The sequence below is a fragment of the Orbilia oligospora genome, assembly GCF_000225545.1.
Source record: "Orbilia oligospora ATCC 24927 unplaced genomic scaffold scaffold00080, whole genome shotgun sequence".
Taxonomy (NCBI): Eukaryota; Fungi; Ascomycota; class Orbiliomycetes; order Orbiliales; family Orbiliaceae; genus Orbilia; species Orbilia oligospora.
This window is the reverse complement of record NW_011645637.1, coordinates 1,455,840-1,469,585: the sequence shown is the minus strand read 5'-3', so window position 1 is coordinate 1,469,585 and position 13,746 is coordinate 1,455,840. Positions and strand designations below refer to the sequence as shown.

The 13,746-nt window shown below is 43.8% G+C and overlaps 3 protein-coding genes across 3 annotated transcripts; 1 reads left to right on the top strand and 2 right to left on the bottom strand.

Annotated features, from left to right (window-relative positions):
* Positions 1–5,024: 5,024 nt before the first annotated feature.
* AOL_s00080g411 (uncharacterized protein) lies at positions 5,025–6,548 on the top strand (the record flags this gene model as incomplete). Its single annotated transcript, XM_011124786.1, has 1 exon — positions 5,025–6,548. One exon carries the CDS (start codon positions 5,025–5,027, stop codon positions 6,546–6,548), a length of 1,524 nt encoding a protein of 507 aa, XP_011123088.1.
* A 598-nt stretch (positions 6,549–7,146) lies between these two features.
* AOL_s00080g410 (uncharacterized protein) lies at positions 7,147–8,697 on the bottom strand (the record flags this gene model as incomplete). Its single annotated transcript, XM_011124785.1, has 1 exon — positions 7,147–8,697. One exon carries the CDS (start codon positions 8,695–8,697, stop codon positions 7,147–7,149), a length of 1,551 nt encoding a protein of 516 aa, XP_011123087.1.
* A 1,235-nt stretch (positions 8,698–9,932) lies between these two features.
* Positions 9,933–11,309, bottom strand: AOL_s00080g409 (uncharacterized protein; the record flags this gene model as incomplete). The annotated part of the gene is made up of 4 exons (XM_011124784.1): positions 9,933–10,418; positions 10,486–10,926; positions 10,999–11,105; positions 11,240–11,309. The coding sequence occupies 4 exons, from the start codon at positions 11,307–11,309 to the stop codon at positions 9,933–9,935; spliced, it is 1,104 nt and encodes a 367-aa protein (XP_011123086.1).
* Positions 11,310–13,746: the final 2,437 nt, after the last annotated feature.

Below are 13,746 nucleotides of genomic sequence, written 5' to 3'. Positions count from 1 at the left end.
GGCACAATTGGCCCTGGCTTCCCCGCTCTCCCACAGCCTGTCTTGCTTTCGCTAACCTGCAATTCTGTAGCACAGGGCCCTTTGCGAAGCAAAGAATTATGAATTCGAACCGGAGCGCCTACAGTCCACATGTCCACATGTCCACAGTAGGGCTAAATCATAGGAGTCTCTTAGCTATTATTATTATTATAGTTTCTCCCGTCGGTTCGTTTGTGATCTAATGCAGGATCTACTGTACATACATACACAGTATAAATGTAGCCCATGTTTAGTGTTAGTTGTTCGGTACGTATATGCTGTGTATCGTCGACTCTTTGTCGCCTTCCGTGCGCCAACGATCGAGTGAACGTTGAACAGGTGTAGCGGACTTACCCAAGAGAATCTGATTAATTACCTTGATCAACTTGACCGCGAGCGCTGTGATGCATATGCCGAAGCATCCGGTCGGCGGGGGCGCGAGCACACCGAATGCGATTCTGAACCCCCAAAGAACAGTATCAGTTGCATGAAGATGGCTGAAACTGAATGAACGGGGACCCATTGATGGGAGCCTCCGCATCGTCATACCACTCTCGCAGAGCAGCCCTTGCTTCAGCCATAAAGTTCACATTGTAACTAGCCGACAACACGCTCGGCCTTTTTTAATTTTTCGTTTTTTGCTCTTTCGCTTCGAGCAAAGATTCTGATCCTGACCATCACCGAATGCGACTTTCACATACTGACTAAGAGGCTAGTCAACTATCACTCCTGCAAGATCTTGTGCGCGCGCTAACTAGAAAATTTTTATCTTCTATGACTATTCAAGACAAGAGGCACTCTGGCTGGCTCAATGCAAATGAGAACAATTAAAGGGAAAAAGCACATGGTGACAATGTGACAGCCATGTGGTCGAGACATGACATCCACCACGAAATTTGGATATCATTCCAGACTCAAGATACCTGGCTAGTTAGTAGTAAAAAAACTGGGAGGAAGAAAAACGCCGGACACCATTATCAGGAGATCGCCCTCTCTCCACAAACCAAATTCGGTCTGAGGGGATTTTCCCAATGGCCCAGCGAAGCGAACGGGAGATCGGTCCTTCAGGAGAGAAAAGCACATGTGGACAGGGGTTCGAGGAGGGTTTGTCTTTCGCCCAGTTTGTCTATAATTATTATAAATAACAATTAATCTCGATCTTGATCCCAACAGATAAAAGTCAAGGCTGTGGGCAAACTGCAGGATGACGGTCTCTTCCGCCACAAGGGCTTTCCTTATGATTCGTTCAGGTCCTCTTTCTTTTCGTTTTCAATGACTCGATTCAACATTCCAGAGCGGAATGCAAGGGATCTATCGATCGTGGTTTGCCAGTGTATGGTTGTCGTCTATTTTCCCCAGAATATGTGGATGTATTATCATGTGTGGGATATCATATATATGCACACACGAACATTCCAAGGGATACCCTGAGAACGTGCATCTCCACACATGATGAACATGGCCACTTAAAAACAAAAACTTCCCGTGTGGGATATCCATATAGCAAATCCGAGGAATGTAGACTACTTCGTATACATGTATTCTAGAGGTTTACAAGCGAAATGCCCGTATCCTATCGTCCAATCGAGTAACTAATAGCCTCCTGCCACGTCGAAGATACCACTCAGTACACTCATCTATGTATCCGTTCTCGACCGGTACCAGATAATATTATCACACTCCCGGGACGCCATCGACGTATTTACTATGCATGTCTCCAAAAGTGTGTTTTTTGTGCCACTCACAAGCCGAGGCTGAAGCTTTCGCTCTAAGCGAGAGGCTGCATTTCCGTGAAGGCTCTGTTTTACATTCTCTAAAATAACCACCAACTTTTGCCTTACCTCTTTCCATTCGGTAGAAGCCGGGAGCGCTCGAACTAGTGCTTTAGCAGGTTTTAATTATGCTACGCAAGAAGGAATAACCGATGATGAAAACGGAAATACACGATCCTTGAGATAGTCATACTGAGCTTTGCAAACCGCGAGATATCATTATTTTGAGCCCAACCTCGGATATAAAAATAATAATAACAAAGAATTCCCGCATGAACGCATTGGATTGTGATACTTGGTGAAAAACCACACCGCTGCAGCTGGCATGCTGGGCCGGTGAAGTTGTTATCGTGTAACAGTTTTCCCCGCTCAATCGCTACCTTGAGAGCCAGGGAAAAGGGAAAAAAAAGCCAGTGCGGTGTCATCCTGTGCAACCAATTTCCAACGTGCCCCAGACTGCACTGCACGCCTACTTCTGCTGAAAGGACCAATCCAATGATATTTTGTGTGACAATAGAAATTTTCTTCGTTTAAGAAGGTCTTGGCTAAAGCCTTGGGCGCTATATATGAGGTGTTATATAGAAGGATGGGATGTATGCGCAGTATACATAGTACGTACAGAAGTGTATTCTAGAGATTCAAGACATGTTTCAAGAATCTTCGTTCCCACTTGTGGATGAAAGAGAAAATTATTAGAGCCTTCTTTCAATGCTACCACAGCCAGCTCGACACGAAGTTCATGCTTATCTATTTCACCCGTTGCGAGTCCGATCGTAGTATGTAACAGCTCAGGATCCGTCCACTCTCGCCTTGCCTTGTAATCTCGGGTCCACATCTGTGGCCTAACTGGGATTTGAAGCTCCACCCAACCCCAGAATATTGTTTCCCTGGTCGAATTCGGGAATGTGACCTGCATGGGATCGTCTACCTGAGTCCAAGTGGTTGGGTTCTACAAGAAAGAAAAAAAACTACCGGATATCCGGATCTACGTATACACTATAGGCCTAGCTAGGGCCCTTCCGTGTTCGAGGCTCTAACAGACTAGCATACATCCTCACCCGTCAGCTCTAAGTGTATAACAGCGAACGTCGAGAGCTCTCGAATATATTATTTTTTGCGTGCACAATATTCCCAGCGAATGGGAGTTATACGTTGTACAAACCAGGGAAGAGAGTTTATTGTACTTATGTACGAAGTATGCTAAATATATGCATACCAAGGTAAAACACTTGGTAACAACCTATGGGCAAGGAACAGGTATAACTATTCGTAACATGGTCGCCGGAGTAACCCCGCTCAAGGACCAACATCTCCGCCTAATTAATTTAAAAGTTTGGTTATTACATACTAAATACTAGGTATGCCAGCAAGCGTCTAGGGATATATTTATACACCCCACGGATTTAATAGAGTTATCAACTAGATCTAGAGCCAGGACTGCAAGTTCGTTGTACGTTGGTGGCGTTGTGGCTTGGGCTCGTTTGCAAACCTCGCATTCAGTTGATAAACAGCTGTGAATTTGTCAACGTTAGCAGGCTACCTAACATATCTAAGTAGCTGTCACCTACGAAGGAGGCTTGGCAATCTAACAAAAAAAAGGTCTTCGACAAAGACGAATAAGTATGTTGAAGTAGAATCGATTTAAGGCGTACGGACGTGAGTTCTTCAGATCGGATCTCCAACTGACGTACTCCTGTTGAACATGTACGCATGTTGGGTGTTGCATGTTGCATATAACGTTACCTGTTAAACACACAATAATATAATTAATTTCCCATTCCATCGGATTTCTTGTAGATCACTACAACCACGTGCGCTGTTGATCGGATTGTGCGACATTTCCAGAAGGAGTATTCGGAGACCTCATAATTGCTGATCCCAACTCAATAGCTCAAGAGCCCTTATGCGGGGCTGTGTTGAAGTCGGATTGAGGGATCTAGACTTGCATGGCACGGGGAAGAACATGACAGAACGTCATTTGGCCCAGTAGCCACTTAACACTTTAGTGTATTAACTTCTAGATTTATAGATTCAAGTTTAGTTGGTGGCGAACTTACTTAGTGCGTTCTAACTAATGTACCAATTAACTAATACTGCAATATATCGTAGGCACAGTTTGTACCTTCTGTACAATTAATTGTGAGACTCATCGGCCAACGGCAACGCAACGTCGCACAATTTATAATTAATCATGTTATAACCATGCAATACATACAGACATCATTAATATCCTTCAATTCGAATTCTAGCCCTTCTCAAAGAAAACTACAAAAAAATTGACTACTTTTTTTATTGAAGCTCGAGCTCTAGACCTTTTCCTCCCTCGAAAATTTTTGAAAAAAAGCCTTCACCTTTTCTTCTTTCGGGCCTGCTTCCGAGCTCTGGCATAGATACCAGTTCAGCTGCGAACCAGCCCTATTTTTAGGTTTTCCCTTTTTTTTGGCCCTGGCTTTTTCTCCTCTTCAGCCAAGGCGTCAACCATCCCAGCCGTACTAGCGTCCATTGGTATAGATATACCGATTTTAGTCGCTTTTGGGAGCCATCCATCAGAAAGAGGAAGGAAGGGCAACACATGAGCATCCCAAATACCACCCTCCCCGAATCAACAGCTATAACAGGCACAACAGCCGTGGAACAGGGACGAATGATTGATCCAACAAGCTTTAGAAAGAAGCTCGTCCAAGCCCCCCTCTTGACCGGTCTAATGGCACTAGTGTTCTTATGACCTATTGAGGAACTGCTCTTATGCGCCGATCCAGGTAAACAACCTGAAATCGACGGTCACATCCTTGAGGGATGATGCCGAATGCAACGCTTCTACCTTCTTTATGACGTTGCCGGCCGGCCGCGAATGCTAGTTTGATCGATTTGGGCTAGCTGCGAACAGAAAAAATTGGGAAAAAACCGAAATCCTTTGGATGTACTGAGTACATTCAAGCGGAGGTACCGAATGTCGCATAACTGCTGCGTACTGTCAGTAATAGGAAGATAAAAATAAAAACCAATTTAGGCGACTTGAAGGAAACTGAAAATTACATATATAACTGGGCTGGTAAGGCTAGAGCTTCTTCACGATATCCCCACCCTATTGTATCCTATCCATTCTTTTAATAGTCTTCCCCACCGGCTGGCTTGGCCATCGAATTCATCTCGTTTTCGCTACTGACCGTGTGGTTTGTTGGATTTTGCACTAAACAACACGGGAAATTCGAAAATCTCACGCTCCCCAAAGCCATGGTTCGCATTTCAATTCTGCTTGGCCTTGTGCCTCTTCTGGCTTCGGCCTCACCTGTCCCGGGGGATGACTTCGATCTATCTCCGAGAGCGACTTTTGTCGACTGTTTATCTGGTAAAAATGTCCCGGTGGTCCTACAGTCCTCGGCAAACTTCGGCCAACTAGCTTCGGCCTATAATCTCCGCCTAAGGCCCAGACCGATCGTCGTAACCATCCCAGCAACAACTACACATGTCTCGGACACCGTAAAATGCGCTAAACAGTACCGCTTGAAGGTTAGCGCCAGGGGTGGTGGACATTCCTACTCAGCTCAGGGACTCGGTGGCGCCGATGGAAGCGTGGTTATTGACCTTCAGAATTTCCATGATGTTAAATATGATTCTACGACAACATTGGCTGAAGTTGGTGGCGGCGCTAGGCTTGGAAACATTGCACGAAAACTTTATGATCAAGGACGACGTGGTATTCCACATGGAACATGCCCTGCTGTTGGTATGGGACATCCAAGTCTTGGTGGCTTTGGCATTTCCAGCCGTAATTGGGGTCTCATGGTCGATCAGATAGTGCAAGTTCAGGTTGTGACTGCGGATGGTTCCCTGAAGATCGCAAAGAAAAACTACAACGGCGATCTTTTCTGGGCTTTGAAGGGTGCTGCACCAAGCTTTGGTATCGTTACTAGATTCTGGTTCAAGACATACGCTGTTCCAGAGAACATTGTCAACTACTCCTACAGATTCCAGCCAGGATCTGTAAGCTCAGCGGTCGATTCATTCATGAAGATCCAAGAATTTGCCAAAAAGGCACCTAAAGAACTCGGTCTCGGTGTCTCTCTTTGGGGAAGCGGCGTCAACTTCGAGCTTTCGGGAGCATACTACGGCAAGTCTATTGATGATTTCAACCGCCTTTTCAAACCCCTCCTTAGCTCGTTACCAGCACCCACAAGCTCCACACTTGACTCAAGAGGTTGGATTGATACCCTCCTCCGTTTCGCCGGTAGCGGATCCCTTAGCGTCCCTGAGACTGGTTACAATGAACACACCACCTTCTACGCCAAATCTCTTGTCACCTCCAGCAGAGCCCCCATCGAACGTAAGGGTATGGAGAATTTCTTCAATTATGCCGCTCGCGAAGGTCCAAATGCCGCAAACCAAGGACTTCCCTGGTTCGTTATCATAAACCTCTACGGAGGGGGTAACAGTGCCATCACCAACCCGGATCTTCTAAAAGAAAGCAGCTACGGTCATCGTGATACTCTCTGGAACTTCCAATTCTATACTACTCTAAATGGTGGTCTTACGCCACAGGGAAATACCGCTGCCATTAATTTCTTGACCGGTTTTGATGGTGTCGTCAGAAGATCAGGCGACTTTTCCTATGTCAACTACGCCGATCCTACATACTCTAGGTGGTGGGCGCAGAAGTTGTACTATGGGAAGCAATTGACTCAGCTTTCTTTGGTAAAGAAGAAGTGGGATAGGGATCAGGTCTTCTGGTACCCCCAAAGCATTGATCCTGCTAAATAGGAGGCTTGAAACACCAATTTGGGTCATGATTTCTCAAAATTAAATCTGACGATATCGCATTTCCTTATTATTATTATTATTTCTGCATAGCGCCTGGGGTTTAATTCGTTTTATTTTTGCTTTCGTTCCTTCCTTTGGAAATAAGAACAATTATTATTTAGATCCGTATATATCATAATTTATACAACTTTCATCTGCAAAGCTTGTATGCCAGCTTAATTTGAAACATTGCAACCTCATCACCGCTTCCACATAGTTGGATAGAATAATATAAAACTTAGCGATTGAGTCTCTACGCTAGGGTCTATTCGCTTTGTTTCCTGAAGCGAACTTACCTATCTGCCTAGTGCACGGCCGCTTGTTGAATCAAATTAATTGAGGTAGCCTCATTTGTGTTCTGTATCACGATACTCCATCCGTCCGATGGAACTATGGCTTGCGCCCCCTAAGATACTGAATAACATAATTTCCATCAATTTAGATCCTATTGTTACATTATAAGATAAACTCTGCCACTCGAAGGAACGAAAGAGAGAGAAAAATTGAAAACCCCCCCCAAAAAAAAAAAAAAAAAAGAACTTTTCCTTCGCCCTTGCACTCACGACGAAAACGCTTTAACCATAGCAGAAATAAATGTTGTAAAATGTTCACTCGAAATATTTGTATACGCATCATGCTGCGTAAGATCAGACATAAAGACGTGTCCAACTTGTTTCGTCATTTTGGTGACAGAGGCGCGAATACTCTGCGAATCCGTCGGAGCCTCATAGATAATAAAACTGAAAGCACTCTTTGAAACACCGTACTGAGCAGCAAGACCGTCATACTTGGCCGCAATGGTATTGTAATCGTCAAAGCTGTCTTCAAGGACGACGGTGATATCCGTGTTTTGGGTTGAAGCAAAATACTCCTTTGAAGGAACGGTTCCAGGGTTTTGGATAGTGGTCGATAGACCTTGTGCCTTGGCGAAGGTGTTTACAGTTGCGACATATGAAGCGTTTGCAGCGGAATCAGGGGACTCGTCGAAGAAGATTCCGTCGAGTGTGATACCGATCTTTGGAGCTCTCCAAGCTGCATAGGCTAGTAAATCGGCTTGAACGTCGGCCACTGGTCGTTTACTATAGGATTGGTGAACATAGCCAAATACTTGAGCATTGGAAAATGATTTGAGCTTTTTGATTCCAGTTTGGAAGTTGACATCTGGATCACCGCTTCCGGGACCGTTCTTTGGGTTAATGATAATGGTGAACTTGGTGCTGGCGGATGAATTCAAGGCTTTGAAGACTGGTGCCCAATCTTGTGCTCCATCGCCAGGGTAGGAATAAAGTGGAACGGTGATACTGGCGTTGATAGCAGTGCCGAGGGAACCTACAACCCCTCCAGTGGTGCTTCCGACGGTGCTGACCGCTCCGCCAATGATACCGGTAGAACCTGGCTTTGTCGAAATCCCTCGATTTTCAATGGGATTGATGCGTCCCTTCCAACCTTTTGGGTTCTTCCATTGACGGTTGACTACCCTTTTATCAATGTTGCTGATTGAATGCCAACCCTTTGGCTTCTTCCAGGAATCTTTGTCCCTCTTGTCAATACCTTTCGAAGGAACTTTCCCAGTCCATCCTTGTGGACGTTTCAAAGTAAAGTCTCTTTCAAAAATATCTCCCTCATCAGAAGTTTCCTTGGACCCAGCGGGGACGACAATTCGTTTTGTAACCTCAGCTGTGGTTTCAACTTCTTTCAAGTCTTCGCCTTTACCTTTCCATCCAGGTGGAACAACAATCCGTTTTGTTACTTCAGCGGTGGTTTCCACCTCGGTCAGATTGATATTTTTATTCTCCCACCCTAGTGGAACAACAATACGCTTGAATATACCAGGCATATTTCCTAAATGGCGAATAGCATCTCCTGCATGGTCCCCACCACAGCTCATCTTAAGAGCACCAATCGTAGCAACGACCGAGGTTAATAAGAGAGCAACGATAACAACTATGAGTTTTTTATGGGGTTCGGCATGTCTGTATTTAATCTCTCCGCGGATAGGGCGGTAAAGAAGACTTCTTTGTTCGCCCTGGGTTTCGATGTCGACTGTCTCGTCGTGATCTATGAGATGGATCTCTGGGATCTTCTCGGCGGTCGTGTATGGACGACTCATATTGAACAATTTGGGTAATGTAGATATAAGAAAAAGCGATTTGAATAAAGGATTTATTGAGGGAATATAATGGGAGTGAGAGAATGGGTAGATATCTACACCCAATACTTGGATTTCTTGCTCCGAAGAGAAGGTAGGGAATGGAAAACCGGTTCTGTCCACAAGAAAACGCTGTCAGTGTCACCGAATCATTTATAACCAAGATATTGTTAGGCAAGCGTACTCACAATGAATGAAGTTATATTAATAGCTTGCTCAGAGGGCATCTAACCGCAGTCACTGATCGTTTGGAGGGGACTAGGGAAACAGGTGGGGATCGAGCTGGGTTCTAGTAGCTTTATACGGTCTCAAAATATACTTTCGCGTCCGACTGAAATCCTAGAAAAGTCAGTGTATGCTATGAATGGGTGGTTTAGAGTTAAGGTTGAAGTTTAAAGAATACTGATATGGCGATCAATGCAATGGTACCTGATTCCGCCCAGTCATTTTGTGTTGATAGGTATGGCTATACAGAGTTTGTATGATCTTAAAGAGCGGTGGAAAGCTTTCGCAAAGGTTATTAATATTGTGAAGTTTAGCTGAATATGGCCTATGATAGACGTAAAAACCTTCTAGAAAAATGCGATACGGTGTCTAGACGCTTACGTTTCTGATTTAAAGTTTGGCCGAACCCGGAATTTAAGCCCAGCTCAAAGTTTTTGGTTGTCGATATTTGGTGGAGGGCATTGCCAATGTACTTACTATCGGTCAATTGTCACCTAACAGATAATTATATAGTTCGATTTGAGAGTACTCACTCAATCACGCATTTGAAAAATTGAAAAGGCTATTGAGAAAGTCTTCTCGGTTGATCAATGTTCCTATTGAAATGATACATAGGCTTGCAGTCTCGTAACTGCCCCTTAAAGCACTTCTCCCCTTTCTTTCAATTGTTTTTTGATGTTGTAATATTTGTAGGGTCTGCCACTTTCATCTTACTATGAGGCTCTTCTACATAGCTCGTGTGTTAGTGGCAGGTCCATGTGCGCACGTGCGCCAATCTTCTACAAGACTTCTACGAGACAATAATTGGGGTCTATTGATCATGAAGTATCTAACTATCCCGTTTTTTGAGATATGGAGAAAAGAATAAAGATGTTTATGACGTAGGGCTAGGTTTTAATGTTTCGTTCAAACAATTAAGACCGGGCCCAGTCTAAATAACCCGATATAAGACTTCTAGTTAGGCCTTAGATTTATGAGCAACCTAGAACATCCGCCAAATAAAAGTGGGTATCATAGAAAGCTATATTTTGACCGTCTCTCTTCTCGGGTCCATACATAATTTCAAAAGCTTGGCCTTGCTCTATACGTTGATTGTCTTCTAACGTAAAGCCCTGTCGATAAATAAGCGTATCTGCCGATGGATGGGGGCCATCCAGCTCACGGCGTTCAAACTGATTGTAGAATTTGAACCCCACATCGAGCTTCTGGGTGCGTGTGTTCAAAACTCCAGGGAATGCGCCTTCGACTGGTATCAAGCTCAAAGCAACGATGTAAATCGGCCTGTTCTGCATATTATAAATTCTCGCGTGAGTACCCTTAAAACAGAGGACTGGGCGTTTTGTAGCGAGGGACTCATGATCTAAATCTTGGCTCTCCCAATCGCTTTTCGGAAACCCGAATGCCCCTTTGTAAACATAATGGTCTTTAGTGTCTTCGAATTTGTGGGAGCTTAGTTCCTACAGAATTTGTTAGCGCCTTTGTGCTAAAATCAAACTCAACGTGGAATATCATACATTAGCTCACCAAACTGGCTTGAATGAAGTAATGTGGAGAAAGGCGCTTGTTCCTACAACCGTCGTGGTCGGGATGTTCTTCATTGACCCATTCGCGAGGCGCCCGGGGAGGGGGGAGTGAAATGTTATTTATCGTTGCCGTTGCCCTCCAATCAGTGACTCGGGTCCCTTTAGTAGTATAGTCCTGGTTTTCAACAACTCTAGTATGTCGCGAGTGGGGGCGGAATGTCGGGGCACCAGTTGGGAATCCTGTTGAGTGATGGGAGGTTCCGATAGATTCGATAGAAAGGATACAAGGGGCGGTTTCATATGAGGTCACTATTTCGGGATCCTTAACCCACATCGTGGATGTGACTCCCCCTGTTGCCCAGATCGTGGTAGTCCGTGTGCATGTGGTAGGGCGGATTGTGTCCCAAACAGTGGTTTTAACAGTGGTTGTAGCCTTGATGACCTAATCACACCAGTTATTATTAGTATGGTTGTATTATATTGGCATTGACCCTGAGACATGTTTATTGCTCACTGTGGTGGTGGTGGTGGTTGAGGTAATGATCTGGGTGGTAACCCCACTAAGGATTTTCGGTATATAAATATCCTCGAGCTGATGCTGGGATACGGGTGCACCAATGTCTATTTATCAATTATTGATTTTATAGTTTATCAAGTTAGCTGATCGGCATATCCCTGTATGTGTACAATTAATCCGATAACAGCCTATGCCAGCGTTATAGGATTGAAAGTATTGATGATTAATATTATCGTACTGTTCGGTCCAGCAACAACTATTCCTAACGACGCAAAGAAATATTTCAGGAGGAAAATTTTCTGCTTCATGTTTAAGTTGCAATTGGTAGAGGATGGGCGACAAAATATCGGTTGTTATTGGGGGATATTTCTGAATTAAATTTGAGAATGCAAGATATTTTATTATAGAGTTGGAGTGAGGATTTCTGCTTTATTACAATTCTTGGGTGAAATAAATCGGGTTTTATACTCGGAATTCATTGGCACCCCCAATATAAAATCGTAGTGATCTCGGTGTCAATATTGCAATATTTGCGAAGCTCTGCCTGGAATTTGAGCTATATTAGAAAAGTGCATGCTGACATATAGGCCTGTCTAAGTATAAGTTCACGCAGCCGTGCAACAGTTTCTATATGAAGGATGCAGCTTTTATTCCGTTTAATTATCCTGGTGTGGATAGAAAAGCTGCAGGGCAAACGCCTTGGTCCAGAAAGTAGTTGGGTGATTGGCCAACTATTCGCGTGAATTGCGACCAAGATTCAAGGGTTACGGATGCTTTGAATATTATAGACGCGTTGTAATGTAAGCATGAAATGACGGATCCTGCACTTTTGCAATTCGGGACGAGTAGCTTCCGGGTCTGGATACGAGACAAGACGAGTAGATGTTAATGATTTAATAGATTTGCTCGTCTCTTATCGATGCATGTTCTATAGCTACGTGCTACTTGATACGTAAGCTTACTGTGTTTGGGAGTAGCACACAATGGCCCGCATGCGGTACCGTGGAATTAACTGCAAGACGCAGGTCATCTATCCACAGGTCGATAGACGGGGTAACCAGTGCGTGTGTGGATGTTAGCGCAGGATCTACTCCTGCATATTGTTAGTGTAGTAGTCAACGTTCGGAAACTATCAATGGATGGAAAAAAAATCATTGCAAGAAGGACGTCGACGACATTTATCATATATGATCCACCTATCGATATCAATATTGCGCAATTGAAACCCTATGGTGATTTGCCCAAAATCCTTACCCTAATAGGGTATTGCGAACTCGAAAATTCGGAAATCTAAGGACTGTAATAGGATTTCGAAACCATAGTCCTATTTAGTTATCATTTTAAGGTATAATGTCCTTTTAGCTTAGGAACTCTATAAATCCATTCTGGTTGTCGTTTATCTAAAGACGAAGGTCCTATGATGGTGCTTAGTGAAGGGTAAAGTTGGGACAAAACCCATCCAATTGGAACTCCTTCCGGAGTGACCCGAGCAGAGAACTGCTCTATAGATTATCCAGAGCGCTGTAACACTCTCTGCAGCTCGTGTTGGCTTGCATATCGAGCCGTGCAAGACAAGAGTGATTGAGCGGTCAGGATGGTAAGCGGGCTACCTCTCCGGCCGCACGAGTCCTACATGCAGCGTAATGTATAGTAATATTAATGTTGGCTTTCTTAATAAGGATTGGATGGTGTTTGCGCACTAGCTATAGTTCCGGAAGACCGGCGAGGTTGGTTAACTTGAACCCTAGGATGACTCGAACATATGGATCGTGAAACTTCCTTAACGCGTCAACGTTAATTTTATCAATACGGTCAATTCTTCCATGCAGTCCTAGTACAGTCCTTGCAATCAGCCATTCTCGAGACTTTGTGGCTTTGAGAGATCAAGACGTGGCTAACCGAGATCCTAGGAAACAACACTCTAAAAGCTTTAACGTGTTGTTTTTGGGTTAAATTTTCGGATGAATTCTGCCTTCTCCAGGTTAGCTTAGGGCATTCGCGGCGTCTGGGAACGATACTAGGGCATTCGATATTCGGTACTACGATTTTGGTTAGATCGATGCTCGATTCTTCAGAAATTCTCAGAGCTAGAGGACCCGTTGTTTTTAGAACAAGATTGGTGTTCGAGTGAATTAAATTTTATGATTGCATATATGCATATTGTATTCGAATATTGTATATCCCCTTTATACCTCCCAGACCATACTATAGATACACGAGACTAATCGTATAATACCTTGATCTTTCGAATTTCGCATTCAGAGAAGACTGTAACGCTGTGCTTCGGAAAACCAAAATCCTTTAAAAGCTTTTACTCGGGAATTAGGATGCGAAAAAACTAACAGATCAATTCTTACTCTCGAATTTATTTATCGGATCAATATCTTATAGTTCGCTTGAGAGTAACTTCCGCGAGTCTGTTGATTGGGCTCATAATTTAAATCAAAGAAATTTCTTAAGTCTAGCTGGCCAATGTTAAATTCGACAGGTCATCTCTGAGCTGATGGCCTTAGTCCATATTTATATAGATATATCGATCCTGTCAATAAATTCAGATGAGCATTACGAAGCCAAAAAAAATAATCGAAACCTAGAAACACTACGTAGTTAGAGATGTTCCCCAATCTCTAATCGGGTTTGCGGAAATATGATATGTGTTTTACTATACTACTATCGCTATCAAAGAATCAAAAAGCGGTAGCCTTGTCTCGCTTTGCAACGAACAGTACATAAGCCCGAGTGAAG